The sequence below is a fragment of the Furipterus horrens genome, unplaced genomic scaffold, assembly GCF_987537825.1.
Source record: "Furipterus horrens unplaced genomic scaffold, mFurHor1.1.pri manual_scaffold_3, whole genome shotgun sequence".
Lineage (NCBI taxonomy): Eukaryota > Metazoa > Chordata > Mammalia > Chiroptera > Furipteridae > Furipterus > Furipterus horrens.
In genome coordinates, this window is record NW_028327173.1 from 5,760,164 (window position 1) to 5,780,200 (window position 20,037).

The following is a 20,037-nucleotide window of genomic DNA, read 5'->3' on the forward strand; positions in this document are numbered from 1 at the left end:
CAGATTTCTTTATATGTTCTGAATAATTTTCTGGTTTTATGTGTTGCAAATATATTTGTTCAATCTATGGTTTGTTGTTTTGTTTTACAATATCTTTTGTTGTGTAGAAGTGAGTTTTTAATATTTTTTAAAAATATAGACAAATTTGTGGTTAGATTTTTTTCTCACTTGTTTTTCTTTATCTCAAGGTCATAAAAATATTTCATACTTTCTGCTAAAACATTTAAAAGTCTGATTTAGGTTTTCAGTTCACCTAAAATTTATTTTTTGTATGGTGTGATGTAAGGATCACATTTTTTACCAGTTAAGCAATCATTCTAGCATCATTTATTATCATTCATAGTTTATCATTTCTCCACTGATTTGTAATGCCAGTGCTACCATATGTTATATTTTCATATGCCTGTGGTCTGTTTCTGGACTCTATTCTGTTCCATTTCTGATTTGTGTATTGTTGTGCCAATGCAACAGATTAGTATGATGTTACAGATAATCTTGCTAATTTATGGGCAAGTCCCACACCTCATTAGCTGTGGAAATTCTTGGCTTTGTTCTAGCAAGTGAAATTTTTTAATGGGTATAGAATAGACTTATCATTTCAATTTTACCATCACCTTGTCAAATTCAATGAAAAATCTTATTGAAATATTAATTGAACTTACATTAATAGATTAACTTTAAAAGAATTGACAGCTTTATAATATTTCTTCCTGTTCAAAAGTAAGGAATGCCCCTCCATCTGTTCAGGTTTTCTTTAATGTGTTCCATCAATACAGTTGTGTATGTATTTTTTCCATATTGGCCTTGCTCATCTTTTGCCAATTCTTAAATGTTTAATAGTTTTATTGCAATTCTTAATGAGATCCTTTCAAATCACTTTTTCTAATTGGCTATTCCTGTATTGATCTTGCATCTGGAAGCCTAATTAGTTGTAGTAACGTGGCTGTGTGCATCACATGAATAGATCTTTTCATGTTGTTTTTTCCTTGTATTCCAGGGATAACTCTACAGGGCCATGGTTACATTCAATTTCCTAGCACTTAACGACTTTTAAGCGGTCCCTTTGTACAAAATCTGTGATTTGAGAAATTCAATGTTTCTGTAGAGCGACTTCATCTATCAGAGGGGCAAAAGGCTTGTGTGGAAGTACGTACTTTGGCTTTGGAACCCAGAACAGCCTTGTCTGCTTCTACTGACTCTTCTCTGTGTGCTTTTGTGCTGATTACCTTCGCTATTTTTGATTCTTTTTAGTTTGAACTCCACCGAGAGCTCAAACAGTAGTAACTACCATTCAGGTTTGTGTAACTCTCCATGGTGCTTATTGTAGTATTGTACTTAAGAGCTTCAAGCCAGGACAACCTTGGTGTGTCCTGCTGAAATGACGAGCTTCTGTTTATTAACCCGTTGTACTTTCATTTTCCTCTTGGCCTTCAGGAAGCTGCGAGATGAGTGTTGTGCTCACCGGTAGCGCATTCCCTCGAGTCTGTTTTTAAATAGTTTTTCTTTTGATGAACTCTCTTCATTCATACAGGCTCCTCCACCCCATACAGCCTTTTATTACAATATTACTCCTATTTTAATGCTATACAGTTATTGTTTGTATTCTGCAGTGTAAGCTATGTCAAGTGTGGCTAGGTGGAGTTTTCATTCCAAATAAAATGAGAAATGTTCCATAAATGTTGACTGGATGCAGAGTACGAGAACTTTTAAGTCGGGGTGGAGACTTTCCAAAACTGTTAGTGTAGAAAATTATTTTTGATGTTTTAGTGTTTATTCCAGCGATTTTCAACCCTTTCCATCTCATGGCACAAATAAACTAATTAGTAAAATTCTGCGACACACCAAAACTAGTTTTTTGCTGATCTGACAAAAATGTGAAGTATAATGTTGATTCTTTCACACGGGATGGGATGGCTATTCTTGTGTTGGCTGTTGTCAGTTTTTAAGTTGACATTGTAAAGGAAAAGAGGTCAGTACCCGACTAAACAGACAGGTTCTGCATGTTTTAAGAATTCTTACAGCACAGCAGTTGAACGTTGCTGGTCTATGCTTGTAAGCGGGGCTTTTTACATACAGTACTGTATTGAATTCCGGGGGGAGGGGAGTCTATTTTATTTTCAATTCCTTCTAGTAAAAAAGGAAGCATTTCACAACCTTAGAAAATAATGGTGCTTGGCATGATAATTGCACATACCACCGTCGAATATTATATTTTATTAAGGACCGAAATGGACCGCTCGTGAACAACGGTTGCGGGCTTTTCTTTCGAGCTGAAGCTAAATCTGATTGTTAACAAATCGCTACCGCAGCCCTCGTGTTCTCCGGGTTTCTGAATCCCAACCACCTTCCTCCAAGGGCACCTCCCAGAGGGGAGCGGGGTCCGCTCACTCAGGAGCCACACAAAGCGTTTTGTTCCTTCACTCTCGGGCCCCCCGTCCGTCCGTCTCCCGAGGAGACAAGCTGCATGCCCACGGAGTCGCGCTTTTCCATTCCTCACTACGCCTCTTTTCCCGAGGTGGCGCGTGGGCGGTTTTGCGATCGGGCTCGGCATGAACAGGCCAGGACGCTGTCTGCGGGAGAGCACGCTCGGGCCGCAGCTCCGACTGCGCCGCGCTCGGCGGATCCAGCGTGAGAGACGCTTCCAAACCCAACAGACATTCCGCGCTCGGCCGCCTCCCACATTTATCTTGGCTCCTCCACAGGCATCTGCCCCGCCCCGCTTCGCCAAGCTTTGTCCCCTTACAAGGCGGACCATCCGGTTGGCCAGGCGCGGCTGCTGCCGCCTAACGCCCTTCGGGGGTCACTGGGGAGGGGACTCCGGCGCCGGCTTCGCCCACCCCGCACCTCCGGACTCCCGCACTCCAGCCGTCTTCTAAGCCACCTGGGGGCGCCCCGGCGTCTCCACAGCGCCCCTTCAGCGCTCCCTGCGATTGGTCGGCTGCCTCGAGTTCTGCGTCTCGATTGGCCGCCCTCACGTCAGTCGAGGACGCTGGGGCGGGCCGAGGTGACGCACGGCGGCTGGGCTCGGGGCGGTGTCCCGCGCCAGCGGCTGCGGGCGGAGCTTCGTGAGGAAAGGCTGTGGGCAGTCAGACGACAGCGGTCCGGGGAGGCACCGGCGCGAGTCCCTGCCCCTCCTCGCCCGCCGCAGCCGGCCCGTCGTTGTGTCCCTGTGTCCCGCGCTGCCGCCCTCCGTGGCCCTCGATGCGGGAACCGGCCACTGCGGGATGGGGCCACGAAGAGGCGCCCTGAGGCTCGCGGCGGCCGCTGCTCGCGCTGAGGAGCGTCGGTGCTCGGCCCCCCGCGCCCTCGCGTGCCGCGGCGCCTGCTGACCCGGCCCGCCCGCGCGCCCGCCAGTCCGCCAGTCCGTCAGTCCGTCGGCCCGCAGCGCGGCGGAGGTAAGGCGGGCGGGCGGGCGGCGGTTAGCGCTGCTGCGGCCGGGGTGGGGAGGGCCCGTGTCGGGGGGAGGGGTGGCCGGGCCGGGGTCCGGGCGGCGTCCGAGCGGAGGAAGCGCGGGGCCGGGCGGGGCGGGAGCGGCGGACACCGAGGGCGCTGCCCCGCCGGGGCCCCCGCTGGAGTGGGGGAGCCTCGCCCTCGGGGAGGGGTGGGTCCCCTCCGTAAGCCAGCAGCGAGCCCCGGGCTTGCGTCCCTGCAGTGCCCCGCACCAGCCCCGCGTTCCCTCGGCGGGTCCGCCGCTGCCCGGCCGTCCCCGCGGCGCCCTGCGCGCACTGCGGCTCCGGAGACGGCGGCGCTCCGCTGCGAAGCCGCGCGTTCTCAGACCCCCATCCCTCTCTCCCCCATTGTGTTCGGCCTCGGGCTGCGGCTGGGGATGCAGCGGTGCCCTTTGGCCGGGGGACGGCGGGGAAGCGCCGCGGGGGGCGGGGGGCGGCCGGGCGGGGGGAGCGCGGCGGCGGGGCCGCAGGGGGCTCGCGGGGGGCCGGGCCGCTGCGCGCAGGCCGGCGTGGGCTCGGCGCTCGCCGCCCGCGATCGCCCTGGCAGCCATATTGGGAGGATGAGCTGACAAATCCTTCAGGAGCCGAGTCCCGTCGCTGGAAGGCGCCGAGTGACAGCGCCGGCAGCTCGCGGGGCGACTCGCCAGCCCGGGAGCCGGGGGTGGGGGCTGGGAGGCGGCGCGGGCGGGCCAGTCATTGTTCAGGCGACGCCGACGTTCCCGGCCCTGCGGCCAGAACTGGGCTCCGCGATCGCTGGCGCCCCTGGGTGCGCTGCTCGCGGAGCTTCCGAGGGACAGCGCCTTGCAGGCTGCGTGCTTGTTGGGGCGACCCCCGGGGCTTCTGGGGGCACCTCCGGGGGCCGGGGCGCCGCGTGGCGCCCTCCGTGCGCACGGTTGGCGGAGCAGCCCAGCCTCCCGCGGCCGCGGGCCGAAACCTCCCGGCCGTGGGAGAGGCTCGCGGCGGCGCCTCTGAGGACGCAGGTTGTCATCTTTGTGGAATGTCGGGGTCGCTGGGATTGGGGTGTCGACACATCCCGCGCTCGGCGTTCCAGGCAGCGGCGCCGTGCACGGCCCGTGTGAGCCCCCGGAGCGCGCGGAGGCTGCGTCGGAACCGCCGTGGGGCGGCTCCCTGGGCCCCGGGAGACCTCCGCCCGAGCTCCGGAGGAGCGGGGGGCTGCGGGCAGATGTGCCCCGGGTCGTGGCCGGGCTCCGGCCGAGCGGGTGGGCCCGCTGCCCCTCCCGGGTGCGGGCAGGGCCCGGAGCGCCAGCCTCCTTTGTGCGCTGTGCTGCCCTCCGGACGCCGCTCGTTGATGAGGGGGGTCCCGGCACTGCTTCCGCTGAGCATTTAACACGTTTTCGGAGAGGGGCTTCTACGTCCTGACGCTGGATTTTTTATCACTAAGCTTTCCTTTTAAAGCTTGGCTTCTACAGAAACTCGTCTTTTTGTATTACATTAATGAGAGAGAAGTACAGGGTGGTTTAAAATTCCACGCCCCGGTTAAAAAGCACTTCTAAGTATTAAATTTTTACAGTTCCTTCATGAGTTTTAAACCAAAAGGTCTGAAGAACTGCGGTTAAATGCAATCGCAGCATTTGGTGACATCAGACCTGACGGTGGACCCGACCTGGAGGCGAGATGTTGTGAATCCGTGCCGCTTCTAAGGCTCAGAACAGACGTGTCCTTCCCGGGGGCAGGCGCGGGTGCGGTTCCCCCCTTTCCTCTTCCCCTTCCCGGCTCTGCGTTTGTGCGGGGCGTGCCCCCCCGGGGAGAGTGCCCGCTCCCTGCCGTCGCCTGTCCTGGGGACCGAGGGAGGGGCCGCCTGGGCCTCCGCCTTCCTTCTGGAAGCCCTTCCCGGGTGCTGGTCCCAGGCCCGCCCCCTCCTTCGGGTCCTGTACGCTGCTGGGCCGGGGTTCCAGGGGCCCTGGGGTGGAAGGTGTAGAGCGCGTCTGCCTCCTGTAGTTCCTCCGAAAGACGGCCTCTCAGACGGGCACTGGGGAGCTTCTGGAGACCACAGGGGTGTGAAAAAATGGAAATGCATGTAGCCCTCGTTTGTGCCCCTTAGCACAGCGGGCAAGTGCGGCAGCCGCAGCTGATGGAGAACCTGCAGGAGGGGCCTGGCCCTCCGACTTTTTGGTTAATGGTCCGGTGACTCCCTTATGCTCCCTTGTGTGACAGTCATTACTAATGAACTGAGATGCATATAGAGATTCAATTCTTTACCTTCAAGGACCTTACAGTTTACCATTTGTAAAGATACAGTAAGACAAGGCAATTTCACCTCTTTTCCATTTTAATACAATTTAGTGTGCTGCTGCCCGCGCCATGGTGGTTTCCATGGTTTTCGGTCAGAGCCTTCCCCCCATATAATACTTATTATCTAGTACTCAACTGGTCCTTTTATGATTGTTTTGTGGTTGTTTGTATATATGTTTTAAGTCAAGGTTGTAAATAATGGATTTTAAAATATTTTTAATGATAGCTCATTGTTTACGCCAAAGCATATCATTTAGCTACAAAGGGAGAACTCCCCCCAAAAAACGGAAATTATTTATTAAAGATTGTGTATTCTTACATGTGTAAACTTCAGTCACCTTCAAAGTACTCTCCATTTGATGCAATACACCCGTTAAGACATTTTTACCACTGCTCAGTACAGCTTTAGAACTCGTCAATTTTGATGCCTGTTAGTGCTTTTCTTTGTTTTTTTTTGTTTGCTTTTTGCTCACCTCCACATCAACAAATGTTTCCCTCTGAGGGCTTTTTTCATTGGGGAAACCAAAAAAAGTCACTCGGGGTAAGATTGGGTGAATAGGGAGGGTGGGGCACAAGGGTCATCCTGGTTTTTTTGGTCAAAAACTGCTGAACACTCAGCGTGGTGTGGGCAGGTGCGCTCATAAATCACCCATCATGAAATGGGCAAACGCATTGAAAAGAGTCCTCAAAAAAAATTTACTGAAGCTGAACACAGCCTCTCACAACAACACCAGCTGGTACCCTAGAACACCCACCTAGCGGGGGAAGCCTGTGCTACAGAGAGTGTCCCTCCAGAAGATAATTCTGTTTTTTTGTTTGTTTGTTTTTTGGTCCCCCCTGGTTTACCATCCTCTACCATTGCTCTGTTTGATGACTTTGGTACTTAGTTCTCCTATTCATCCGAATTTCTGACATTATCCTGACGGATTTAAGTGACTATAAAAAAAACAACAACAATAATAACGATAGAATAACTTACTCATATCAGGCTCCTTCTATGTGCTGACTCTTTTCTAAGCACTTTACACTTATTCACTAATTTTAACGTTACGACAACAATATGAAATAGATACTATTATCCCCATTTTACAGATGAAAACTCTGAAAGAGAGGCTGCCTTTCTTGGGTCACTAAAAGTAGTAAGTAACCAACCACTATGCTGAGCTTACTTTGTAACGACCCTGAACCTTAAAATTCCTTGACTGCTGCCCAAGCAAATGCTGATTTCATTCTGTTCCAGTAACTCAGTATACTGGCCACATCTTTTGACACATCATCACCCTCAAATCTACTAAAGATCTCGAACTTGCTTTCAGATCTTAAACTCTGCCTATTTATAGCTCTCACTTTCATAGTCTCTTTCTGTGTGTTCTCCCAACTCAGGTCTCCTGGACTGTCGGCCTCTTTTGGGTTTTACTTCTTTGTCTTCCTTTTCTCTACTGTGACTTCTGGGGTGCATTACTTCAGTTATTTTCTTGCTAGCACTTGCAGTTTTTAATTATTCTTTATTATTCTGCAAGACCCACTATGCAGATGCCAGCCTTATATCATCCATACCCCCCATTTTTATTGTGTTCTGGAGAAACTTCACACAGTCCTGGCACTAATGCCATGATTCAGGGGTAGTCTTCTTAGGTCTCCCCTGAGTTCTGCTCAGTGCCGCCCCCCCCCCCCCCCCGTTCTCTACAGTGGCACTTCTAAAATCTCGACCACTTTACTTGAGCCTCCCCTCTGCCCCATGCTCAGCATAAAACCTTACCTGCCATCACATAGGGGGAAAAGGGGGGGCATGAATTCTCTGTTTCCTCTCCCTTTGCTTACAAACTTCTCTGCCTTCTTTCTTACTTACCCTCTTCCCTCCAGTGTTAGAGGAAAGGTTACCCTCCCTGACTTCGGCTAATCCCTTGGCCTGTGGTCTGGATATCACTGCCTTCTAATTTTAGGGACTTACTGTATTGGTTACTTACTCCTCTTTCCCCTTCTCACTCCCTGTTTCCCCACAGTTCCTTGAATACAGCAGGTACATTCCCTCCTTAGGGCCTTTGCTCTGACTCACTCTTGTCCTTGGAACACTCGTCCCCTGAAATCCGCTTGGCTATCTACTTCACTTCCTTCAAGTCTCACCAGTTCAGCAGGTGAGACCGCGCTTAGGCACCTGCGCAGCGCTCCTCCCCTCCACTCTCCAGCTCTCCCTGATTTTTCTGTAGTTTACCGCTCTCGTAAGGCTTATTGTCACCTAACAGTCTAGAACTTACTATTTTAAGGTCCTCTCTCCCGCTACTACAGTGTAAGCTCCTCCATGGCAAGGATGTTTATCTGTTATGTTCATTGTTTTATCCCAGACTCCTGGAACTGCCTGTCATGCTGTAGGCACCTAATAAATCGTTGTTGAATAAAGTACAGAAACTTGGGGGGTGTGGGGGGAGAAAAATCCCTCCTTCATTTCTGTACGCTTCTAATTATCTCTCTCCCGCCCCTCACAGCCAGGTTCTAGAAGCAGCAAGGATGCCTGCATTTCTACTTCTTTCCTCCTAATTACTCCCCAAACCACCACAGACTGGTCCACTTCACTGACACTGCTTTTGCTTAGGTGTCCAGACCTTCATTGCTGAAAACGGGGGCCACTCTTCACAACTTTGCAGTATTGAAAATATTGCTTGCTCACTCACTCCTCCGTTGGGTGTTTTGAGTGGGGCTTGTTTCAGTCTTTTGGGGCTCCTGCTTTTCTGGCTACTCGCATGGCTATCAAATTCATTCAACACAAACTTTTATATAACTTTATTTGTATGGAAGACTTACTTTGTTTTTAGGAACCAGAGTTTTGAGTACATACCATATTTCCAATGTTTAATAGCAGAATAGGTTATTACAGGAAAGTTCTCTTTAGAACTTATACCACTTACTGCTTATAAAAAGGATTTGAGCAGCTTACCACAAATACCATATATACAATGCGGCTGTTAAACTATGGATAAGAAATATATACAAATTGTAATAATTTGTATAACGTGGTTATTATAATTTAGTTATAAAACTTTTGAATTCATGGTAAAATGGAAAGACATTATATAGTTTTCATTCTGGTAAAAGAAAGCCTAATGGATTGTCAAGAGCAACTTTTCTTCTGGTAATAAATTCTAAAGACATTCTAAAAGAAAAGTGTTACAGTTATCTTGATATAAGGTTGTATATACTAAGTGTTTCAGGCCTTTAAGTAAAAGGAAGACATTTTCTTCCAAGATCGTTTTTTAAAAAGTAATCCACTTGCTTTCCAAACTGAGAATACAACATTAAAATACAACTAAAGTCTTTTCTGTGAAGAATATGACTTATGTTCAGGTATGTAACTTCATATAAAGATAAATCTGAGTATCCCAGCAGGAAACTCACTGTATAATGCTGGTGAGAGCCTAGAGTACTTGTGTTCTGTGTTTTCAAATAATTAAAAACATACCTATTGAACTTGGGGTACCAGTTTATCATGTGGAAGATTGACACATTGTTGACACCTAGAAAAGTCTGATCTGCATTCTTGCCCAAATAGCTGGGTGTAGTTAGGGGCAGATTTCAGAAAGAATCTTGACTCACACCAGATTTTAGTTCCCATAAACCTGGAGTAGATGTTGTCATTCATGTTAACAATAGAAGAACTTTTATTTATTTATTTATTTTAATACTGATTTTAGAAAGAGAGGGAGAGAGAGAAACATTATTTGTTGTTCCACTTATTTATGCATTCATTGGTTGTTTGTTGTATGTTCCCTGACCAGAGATCAAACCTGCAACCTTGGCGTATTGGGATGACACTGACCAACCGAGCTACCCCGCCAGGGCCTAGAAGAACATCTGTGTTGGGATTTGAGAAGCAGGGTTCTCAGCGGATCTGCCAAAATAAAATTATAGGATGTGGTTTTGATATTAGAACAAATTATCCAAACTTTGAGAGAAAAGAAAAAATGAAAAGGCCACTCTCATTTAGAATAGTTTATTTTAAGCTATTAGGAACCATTGTTTTCTTGATGCACCTCTTGGTTTAATGAGAATAAAACCATGTCATCAGTGAAAAGGAGGGTCTTTGATTTCTTAATTGTAGTGGTGTAGGACATGTGTCTAAGAAATCCAAAGTTGTAGCAGGTTATTTTACAAAGTAATTACAGAAAACAGTTGGCGACCCTGACTGAACTAGTTTAGTCCCGTTTGAGATTGAGAATCTGATCTGTCAGGAGGCTCTTCCTGTGCGGTCTGATTCTTGGCATTGGGTTGGAATGCAGAAAGCAGCTTTTCTGACATGTGATCCATTTTGAGCTTTCACAGCTTGGCTCATGGCTGATTTTTATCTATAGAGTCAGAAACCAAGAATAGATGGGTAGTTCATATACAAAAATAAATTCTTACATTTTGAAAGGGACCATTTTATCAGTATGGCTCTGGTCAGTGACACAGTATTGGGTCCTAAAACCTGCTTGATCCTCATGGAAAATATTAGATGGAGAGATGCAAAACTTATAAAAACAAGGAAATTTCATAGCATCTCAAAATGGACTTACTAGCTACAGATCTTTACTTTTAGGTAACTGTTCTTTAAGTTATAATTTATTTTTTAAAATGTAATTCAGTGGAAAAGATCATCCTTTAAATAGGCTGCTTGTTGATATTGTAAATTTGCTGCTGTGTAGCAAATTGTGTGAATATTGGTTTTTGGAAGACTATTTCTTGGTTTAATTTTATTTTCACTTGTGACAAACATGAACTGAGTAAAGTATCAGTGTGTGAGAGTTAAGTAAACTACTGACTTCATCACAGGGCAGAATGAAATAAATAGATAAATGAGGTATTGACACAGTATTTTTAAGGAGCAAAGAGAAAGAAGGTATGACTTTTGACTCAGAAAGGGGGGCATTAACGAATGCAGAAATTAATGCTTTCTGCTTCATGGTGACATTTGACCTTGTCATCAAAGGTGCTGACTTACAGTAGGTTAAGAATGAAGCCTGGGCTTCCAGGAATTGCATGTTTGGTGCAGTAAGAGGGTGGGTGGTGGAGGAGGAGGTTGAAATTGGGCAGTGAAAACGAAGACTGGGAAAGAAGGTTGAATTGTGGAGACCCTTGAATTTTTAGTTTATGTTCTGAGGCTGTGGAAACCAATTGAAAGTAATTAAGGACATGAACCGATCTGTTTTAGGAATATAATCTTGGCTGTATTCTGTAGAAAAGGGGTATTACAAAAACAAGCTAACCAGAACTAGTATTATTTTGTTCTTGTTATTTTCTTTGCTGAAAGGTCAATTTGAGAATGTCTTCCCCTTGGTCTCCTAGTAATCCACGGTACCTCTGAAGGCAAGTGACAATTACACAGAATCAAAATTGAGCAATTAGAGAAACATTTAGAAAAATGAAAATGAATTGGAACTAAATTTTTAAAAAATGTTTACCCCTTTATTGTTAGTGAATACTTTTGGAATTTCTGCTCCATTCCGCTTCCGAAAGGCTTCTAATGGTGTGTCATAAGGAAGGAAAATTGGTCAGAGGAACAGTCTAGAACCTGAGGCTAAGTAATTCATAGTATGTACGGTTACCTTTCCTACCTGTCTGTCTTCTTTTGGCTTTTCACAACTTGGAAAATATTTTCATGCTATTTTTATTGTTTTCTATAACTTCTTAAAACATTCTGTAATTATTGTTTCTCATTAGAATTAAAAAAAAAAACGTTTTGTTATTTATTTTTAGAGAAGGGGGAAGGGAGGGAGAAAGAGAGGGAGAGAAACATTGGTTGGTTGCTTCACTTAGACAACCTGGAATCGAACTGGTGACCTTTAGCTTTGCGGGAAGAAGCCCAGCCAACTGAGCCACACAGGCCAGGATTCTCACTGGAACCTAATTTCAGACTTATATAATCGGTCATTTAAAAAAAGGATCAGGGAGTTTTGAAGCTGTAATGCTTTGATGGCCATCACTGTTGTTAGAGATACTGTATAATGGTAGGGAAGTAACAGAATAACACTTTCAATTGTCCACTTAACTGGTGTTTCCTATTACTGTATAACATTTTAACTCACTGTGGTTGCAGTTTTACCACAGGACAGTCAATCAGAAAAAAAAATTATTTAGGTTCCGATTGTTTTGGGAAAGTAATTTTAAAATGTACATTATCACTTCCAAGAAAGAATGACTGTTATTAGCTTTTTAATTAGCAAGAAATTTGAAATTAATTGTATCCTTTTTCCTCTCTATTTTGGAACTTTTTTTTTTTTTAAAGATTTTGTTTGTATTTAGAGAAATGGGAAGTGAGGGAGAAAAAGTGGGAGAGAACATCAATGTGAGAGAGAAACGTTGATCTGTTGCCTCTTGTACGCATCCTAACTGGGACTGAGGCATTACGCTGACCGGGAATCGAACCAGCAACCGTTCACTTTGTGGGGTGATGCCCAACCAACAGCCATACCGGTCAGGAGAGAACAACTTTTTTTTTTTTATTACAACCATTCACTCATCACTCTGTCGACTCACAGTAACTAGAAATTCAACTAAACTATTTTAACTTATATTCAAGATCCTATGATGTAGGGGCTTAGAAGTATGACTTAAGAGTCTGTTGTCCTTGAGGAACTTCATATCTACAGTAGAGATAAGAAAAGGAACTTTGCTTTAGGTAGGATCAGTGAATTGAAAAATATTAAATGGAGAAGCATTTACATTTGGTTTGAAGAGTGGGGAGAATCTATGAAGGCTTTAGAGATGTAGCATATGAGAAGGTCCCAGAAAAATAAATGAGATTTTGAGAAGAACAGGGGAGGCGGAAGCTCACAGTGGGTGAAGGAATGTTGGAACAAAGGCATAGGGGACAGGAAAACATGAGGTGCTTTCAGGGAGCCCTCCCTCTGGTGGGTGGTGGTTAAGGAATGTGGATGGAAGGCAGTGTTTTGTGGGCTAGTAAAAAGAGGTGGTTTGTGTCCCAGAGCACATTGAATGCCGCTGCAGGGGGTTTGTTGTTGCTTGGTGGACAGTGGAGAAGCTTTAAGGATTTAAATGGACAGTTATATGAACAGACCTGTACTTGAGGAAGGTGAGTCTAGCGACACTGTGTAGTATGGATAAAACTGATGAAAATCGCAGTATTGTGTAGTACGGTTGAGTAGGAGGAAAGAAAGTGGTTAATAAGGTTAACGGTCTTGGGGGAGAAGTATTGAAGTCCTAAAAGGGATGGTGATGGTAGACATAAGAGATTTTATAGGTAGAAGCCATGTAATTTGGGTGGGTAGAGGAAGCAAGCTGTTTGATTTGGGTGGGAACAGGGAAATGGTGAGACCGTTAAACAGAAGAGGTGCAAGAGCCTCTGCTGTTCGGGGCAGGTGGAGAGAGACTCTGATTTCGGTTGTGTCAGGTGGAATGAAATGCTGGCAGGATAGTGAGGTGGAGGAGTCAAACAGGATATTGAGAAGTGTATGTATGGGGAGTTAGATATTAGAGATGTTAGAGTTTTGCTTCCTAGTTGCTAATGCATAGTGCTTTATGTCTAAAACCTAGCAAGGAGGTTTCAGCCATTGTTGCTTGTGCGCGTGTCTGGCAGCAGCATTCAGCGGTTGGGTAGGCCGTGGGTAGAACACAGAAGGAAGTTTTGTTGTTTTAATTTAAATATCTGTAATATTCAATAATTATTGCCATTTTGGCAAATTTATTTCTTCTGTCTTCCCCTAACAAATTCCTTAATATCATTAATATCCAGTATATATTCAGACTTTTATAAATATCTTTAAAAATGTCTTTTTCCAGGTCTTCTTCATTTAAGAAATCATTGCATTTGGTTGATAACTAACCTGAGTCCTTTAGTATCCCTCCCCACCAATTACGCTAATTATTCGAAGAAACCAGGTGACTTCATCTGTAAGTTTTTCCACATTCTGGGTTTGGCTGGCTGATTGCATATTTTAGATGTCCTTTGAATTGTTTCTTTGCTCCCTATATGTCCTGTGGATTGGTAGTTACATCTGAAGCTTGATTCTAATTCAGAATTTTTAAGGGGGCGGGATAAGAATACCTAGTAAAGGCGGTGCTGTGTTTCCTATTGAAGCACATAAGGAGGTATAAACTACCTAGATGTCCCACTTTTAGTAATGTTAAGTTTGATTCAGATGTTGTCAGCCTAATCCATACACTATCATTGTTCCCACATCAGCCAGCCTTTCATGTTAGGCTTTTGTAGCAGCTAGTGATGGTTGCTGCAAAGAGCCTTTATATCATTAGGGTTGGAAAAGAAGACATTCTAATTCTGGCATTTCTTCTGCATTTATTATTAGGTGGAATTATTCTGTGAAGAAGAACTTGCCCACATTGGCTCTTTGGCTAGTCAGGAATATAGTTTTTACAGGATATGCAAATTGGATATGTACTCAATTGTTTTGTTTTATTTGCCAGTCTTCAGAATAATGAGTTTTTAAGAAAGCATAATTGTGAACTCATGAATTTTTTTTGATGTCTTTCAATCCATTTTCGGTATGTATGTATTTTTATATTTTAAGTATCCCATCTTTGGCCAGTAGGAGCCCCTTTAAGTTAGCATTGTGTCCTTTTGCCATGAACAGTACAAGATAGAATGCAGTCATGTAAAATGATAGTAATGTTCTCAAAATGTGTTTGGGGCTATGAATGCTCCAGGAAATACCAGTGATTCCTGGAACATTTGGGTGGTCATTTTGGAAGAGGTAAGACGAGCAGGGCTGTCAAGTAGAGGAGAAAATGAAAATTCATATGTTCGTTGTAGGAGAGAAAGTGTTAGGCGTGAAAGAACAGTGGAGGAGCTTGACCAGAACTCAGTACCTTGACTTCCGTCTTGATTTAGTGGGCGCTGGGAAATGAGAAAGCTCTTGGGTTTGGAAGTGAAATTGAAAGTTGTGCTTTGGAAAGGTTAATATTGCAACACTGTTAAGCAGTTGCATAACCTAGGGTTCTCAGCTGCACATTTACAACATAATCTTTGGAAAATGAAATAAATAACTCATACCTGGGACCTGTCTCCAAACTGTCCAGTACCTGGCTGGGGAGTGTAGGCTTGTTTGCTTTTCTTTAAAAAAAATTAAATTCATTGGGGTAACACTGGTTAATAACATCATATAAATTTCAGGTGTACAATTTTGTAATACAGTGTTTGTATATTTTATTGTATGTTCATCACCCGAAGTCTGTCTAGCCTCCTATTACCATATGCTTTTCAAAAGGCCCTCATATGATTCTCTTTTATCAATTCTAATTAAAGCTAAAAGCTCAAAAATCAGTTGAGATAGTAAGGACATAGATTGGGACAATGGCAATGGGAATGAGAAGGAGGAAGGAATAGAAAATGCAGACTTGTCTTTTAAGTTTTTGTATGGAATTTTATTAATGTTACACTAGTAAAAGGATTCAAAGAGAAGGAAACAAAGATGACTCCTAAAATTTATGGTATGGGGCTAGATAGAAATAGGAGATTGGCAAAATTGCTAGTTTGGAGAAGAAAGTGTTGAGATGATGGCTGTGTATCATGGTGAACTCGGGGTTGAAATGTGTTCTTTTTCTGCACGCTTCATTCATTCTCTCTTAGCAAAGTACTGTACTCAACTAATGACTATTGGTGATGCTGTATTGATTGAGAGGGTTAAAAGCTCTTAAGCTTTCATTTGGTAAATGTGATCGCAATAAATGTTAGATATATTTTTTAAAAGCACCATCTGTTTAACATAAAATAAAATGGGAGAGGGACTGGAGAGAACATTGCAGCAGATATAAAGAGGTTAATATCAATAAATATTGTTATCATTTGAAACAAATTAGTAAACCAGGCAAAGAACTTGAACAATTTTTACAGTTGGGAAATACAATTCATTAATTCATTCTTTCAGTAAACATTTACTCAGTTCTTTCATCAGGTACTGTCTAAGCGCTAGCAGACATGATTTCTGAACATTCTGGTGGTGAGAGAGTTGGACAATAGACATTTCAAAAACCAAGAATTTCAGATAGTGATAATGCTGTTGAGAAAATAAGATAGGTAATGAAGTAGAGAGTAGCTTTTGGCTTTTTATTTATTGATGCCTTTTCTTGTGGAAGATATTTGTAGTTGCGCAACTGGAGGTTAGCATTTCTAATCTCTACTTGATTATATGGGGAAAAAATGATCCAGTTTAAGTTCTCCCCCCCTTTTTTTTTTTTTAGAAAATATTTTATGTATTAATTAGAGTGGAGGAGAAGGAGGAAGAAAGAGAGGGAGAGAAATATTGATGGGCTAGAAACATAAGTTGTCTCTTCTCACACCACCACCGGGGACCTGGCCTGAAACACAGGCGTGTGCTCTGATCAGGAATTGAACCAGCCTTTCCGTTTACAGGCTGATGCTCAGTCCACTGACCCATACCAGGCAGGGCAGATTTAAGTTCTGTTGGAGCTCCCTGATAATTGAACTTAAAAGTATTTTTCTTTTTTAATTTGTTTTATTTTGTTTGGTTCTTAAAGATGTTTATATAATGGATAGAGTACAGATTGAGATCTGCTATTTCTTGTGGAATTTACTTGTGTGGATTCTTTTCACAGAATAGTGTTCATTTTGTTCTGTTGGGAGAGAAACTATTCCTCTGAAAAATGCTCACATTTTTTCCTGTGGCTTCATTCACTAGTATAATGTAGTGATTTGATTCTGCACATCAGAGGATAGAACCTGGGTCTCTTGGAATCTTCTCTGATTATTGTACAGGACAGTTAAAAGGGTCAAATGAGTTACAAATGAAAGGGATCATCCAAGTTAAAGGAATCTCTGAATACTTAGAAGTTAAAGGAGCTAGCTAGAACTTTGTCCTTTGCTGTTTAATTATACATTATATAACTAAATGTTTCAAGCTATAATTAAAGTGTAGAAAGTTCAGTACACTTCTTTAAAGTCAGTCGTTTTGGCTGATGGGAATTTACTTGTGTAAGGAACTCTAATAAATAAACGCTTTGTAATTTTCATCTGTTACTGAAGATTGATTTGGAAAACAGAGCAAGATAGATGCCTGTTCCTTTGCAGTTACATTTTTTGTTACTAGGTTTAGGAACTTAAAGAGGTAATGGAGTAGGAAAACAAATTTCGGTCATAATTTTCTACTTGATAATTACTGTTGAGAAGATAAGATTTACAGGGAGGAAAAGGAATGAGGTTTTTAGAAACGGAAGCAGAAATAGTACTAAGATGTGAGACAGTAAGTAGCTCTTCTGCTCACGTTCGCACAAGCTTTCTCTGATCCTGACTACCTTCTGTGGAATTTTTTTCTTTTTAAAGGAAACTTGAACATAAATTCAAAAGAAGATTTGATTCTTTATTTCTGGACTGCATATATATAACAAGACCATCATCAGAATGTCGGGAGCCTCAGTGAAGGTGGCTGTCCGTGTGCGACCCTTCAATTCTCGAGAGACCAGCAAAGAGTCCAAGTGCATCATTCAGATGCAAGGCAACTCGACTAGTAAGTACATGCTGTTTTCTATCAGTGATATCTCACTTTCCCGTCCTTTCTCCTTTCCGTTCCTGCCGTGATCAGAATAAAGGAACGTTTGGGTATTTCCACTTCAAACTTGGCTATTTTGAACGATCCATTGAATGCTTTCCCCCTGTGATCCTTTTATGACTAAATTTAAATATGGACTATTTCGTTTGTTCATTACAATTGAGAAATCCCTGGAAACTGAATTAATTAGCTAGTGTAATTAGATTGAAATCTTAATGATAACAAAGGTGCAAGCAGTGATTTTGACTAAATGATGACATGAAATATATTTGTTGAGGTCCCAAGATTATTTTTCTTTCTCACTTTTAAATAGCGCCTGAGCTTGCCATGATAGTTTTAAAACTCTTTGAGTTGCACAAGAGATATAGCTGTAATATATAGCTTAAGCTTTGTGAAAAAGCAGAATTGTAGGTTCTTCAGACACAAGTTCATACTGAATAGTTGGGGAAACCATTCTGATCTCATCTGTTTGTGGGCCATTTGACAGTTCTGTGTAGAGGATTCTACCAGTGGGGAATAAAATTATATACAGGGTAGGGCCAAAGTAGGTTTATAGTTCGTATGGAAAGTAATACGATAATTAATAAATAATACAAGAATAAACTGTGTTTTGTGTCCTCACAACTGTAAACCTACTTTTGCCCAAACCTGTGTATTTAAAGTATACAGTATGATGTTTTGATATATGTATACATTGTGAAATGATCACCACAATCAAATAAATTAATATATTCATCACCTTTCGGTCACCTTTTTATGTGTATGTGATGAGAACACTTGAGATCTCCTAGAGTCTGTATACTGCACATTGCGTCTTCCCTTCGATCAATATTTTCTCTCTCCCACTCTGCTTCCTCAGCTTCTGGTAACCACCATTCTGTGTTACTATGAGCTGGATATTTTTTGTGTGTGTGCAACTTTGAACTTTCTATTGCTTGTACACTTCTCTGAACTTGGTAAATAGGACTTGTAACAATCTATCTTTTAGAAAAGGATTCAAAAGTAGGAGTCTAAACTGGTATACCATTGTTTGTAATTTACATTTCTTTGTCAGTTGCACCATTGATTCTATGAATTATATCCTTTGAATAATTGTAAAAGAAAAAGAGATGCAAAATTCAGTATTGAATTATACACTTTATTTACTTATATATTTTTTCCTTTTTATTGAATTTATTGGGGTGACACTAGTTAACACAATTATACATAGGTTTCAGGTACACAATTCTACAATATAACATCTGTACATTGTATTGTGTGTTCAATACCCCAAGTCAAGTCTCTGTTCATCATTTATCCCCCGCATGCCCTCCTCCACTCCCCTCCTCTCCCCTGAATTGTATATTTTAAATGGGTGAACTTTATGGTATGTAAATTATATTTCAATAAGTTGTTTTAAAAGGAAAGTCAATATTGATCATTTACTCCTTAAAGTTTGAGCTAGACTTAAAATTGAACTAGAAAACAAATGTTTATGTTCTTAAAGGTCATTCATTTAAGCTGTGTTATTGTGCTTTTTTTTAAGAATGTAAGTTTTACACAATATTTAAATCTTTGCACAGGGGCCATACAAATCTCTATATTGTTCCAATTTGATTATATGTGCTGTTGAAATGAGCATGCTGAATCCTGATAATTGAATCTTGTTTCTCTCTGAAAAAATACATTTAATTATAACATAGTTTGGAGGCACTTTTGGCTGTTGGCATTGCCTCTAAATATGATGGTATACTTCACAAGTTTTTTTAATGGGTGTCTACTTCAAGGAAATTCTGGATCAGGAGCCAGGATTGATTTCAAAGATTGATTGATTGATTATTTATTTATTTATTTATTTATTTATTTATTTATGAGAGAGAGAGAGAGAGAGAGAGAGAGAGAGAGAGAGGAAGGGAGGGAGAAAGAGAGGGAGAGAAACTATGTGAGAGAGAAACAGTGACCAAACCTGCAATCCAGGCATGTGCCCTGACCAAGAATCTAACTGAGGATCTTTCCCTTTGTGTGAGGATGCCCAAGGAGCTAGAATTGATTTTTTTTAAAAAACTACTCTCTCTGATATGTTTTACATATTGAGCTATCCATATCCAGGAGAAATCCCCAGTGTCACAGTGGTTTTCCATTAATGGTTGGGGTGTCTGTTGCTACTTTGCTTACAGGGTTGGAAATCTTACTGGAAACTTTTAATTCAAAAATGAATATTAAAAGACCATATCCATGAAATGTAAAAATCAATTTACCATATAATAGAAAATAGAAAATTTTGTTAGTCTTAAGTAATCATGCTCATGTTTTTTTCTTGACGACAAATCATTTTACAATGACCACATCTTCAGTTGGTTGAAATGCTATATTCATTGTCAAGATCGAGTAGCATTATCTTAATTTCCCCCCAGTTTTGATTTATTTTGTGAATATATAGTACATTCATTTACATAGTATAAAATTCAGGAGGTACAAAGAGTATACGGTACTTCCTCTCACCCCACCACATAGTCAACTATTTCCTCTCTCTGGAAGCAACTTGTGTGAGATTTCCATCCAGAGACATTTAAGCAGCAACACCTTTTTCTAAGATTAGTGATACAGTATAATAATAGCTTATTTTTCAGTCTTTACTGCACTGAATGTTTTAATTACCCGAATAATACAATTCATATTGATAACTTGTGAAAGTTGCTTTCTTTTGAGATTTTAGCATGAAAGACTATCCATTATAAGTTAATAGGGTTATTTATTAGCAAGTATCCACTTTTTATATGTATAATGGTAGGCTAAGTACCAAACAGACTATCAAAAAAAAAAAAAAAAATAATCCATTGACTGTC

General features: G+C 42.5%; 1 protein-coding gene and 1 pseudogene across 8 annotated transcripts in view; one reads left to right on the forward strand and one right to left on the reverse strand.

The window, feature by feature from the left end:
• Positions 1-3,042: 3,042 nt before the first annotated feature.
• Positions 3,043-20,037, forward strand: part of KIF1B (kinesin family member 1B) — a 132,275-nt gene continuing 115,280 nt past the window's right edge. For 4 of the 8 annotated variants that reach the window (XM_090268568.1, XM_090268571.1, XM_090268570.1 and 1 more), the window contains exons 1-2: positions 3,048-3,395; positions 16,987-17,170. In XM_090268568.1, coding sequence (XP_090124694.1) covers positions 17,065-17,170 — 106 coding nt within the window. In that variant the 5' untranslated portion in view covers positions 3,048-3,395; positions 16,987-17,064. Of the gene's footprint in view, positions 3,396-16,986; positions 17,171-20,037 lie in introns of all 8 variants that reach the window. The other 4 variants (XM_090268573.1, XM_090268574.1, XM_090268575.1 and 1 more) reach the window with 2 other exon arrangements.
• On the reverse strand, positions 18,734-18,833 carry LOC150014160 (U6 spliceosomal RNA; annotated as a pseudogene).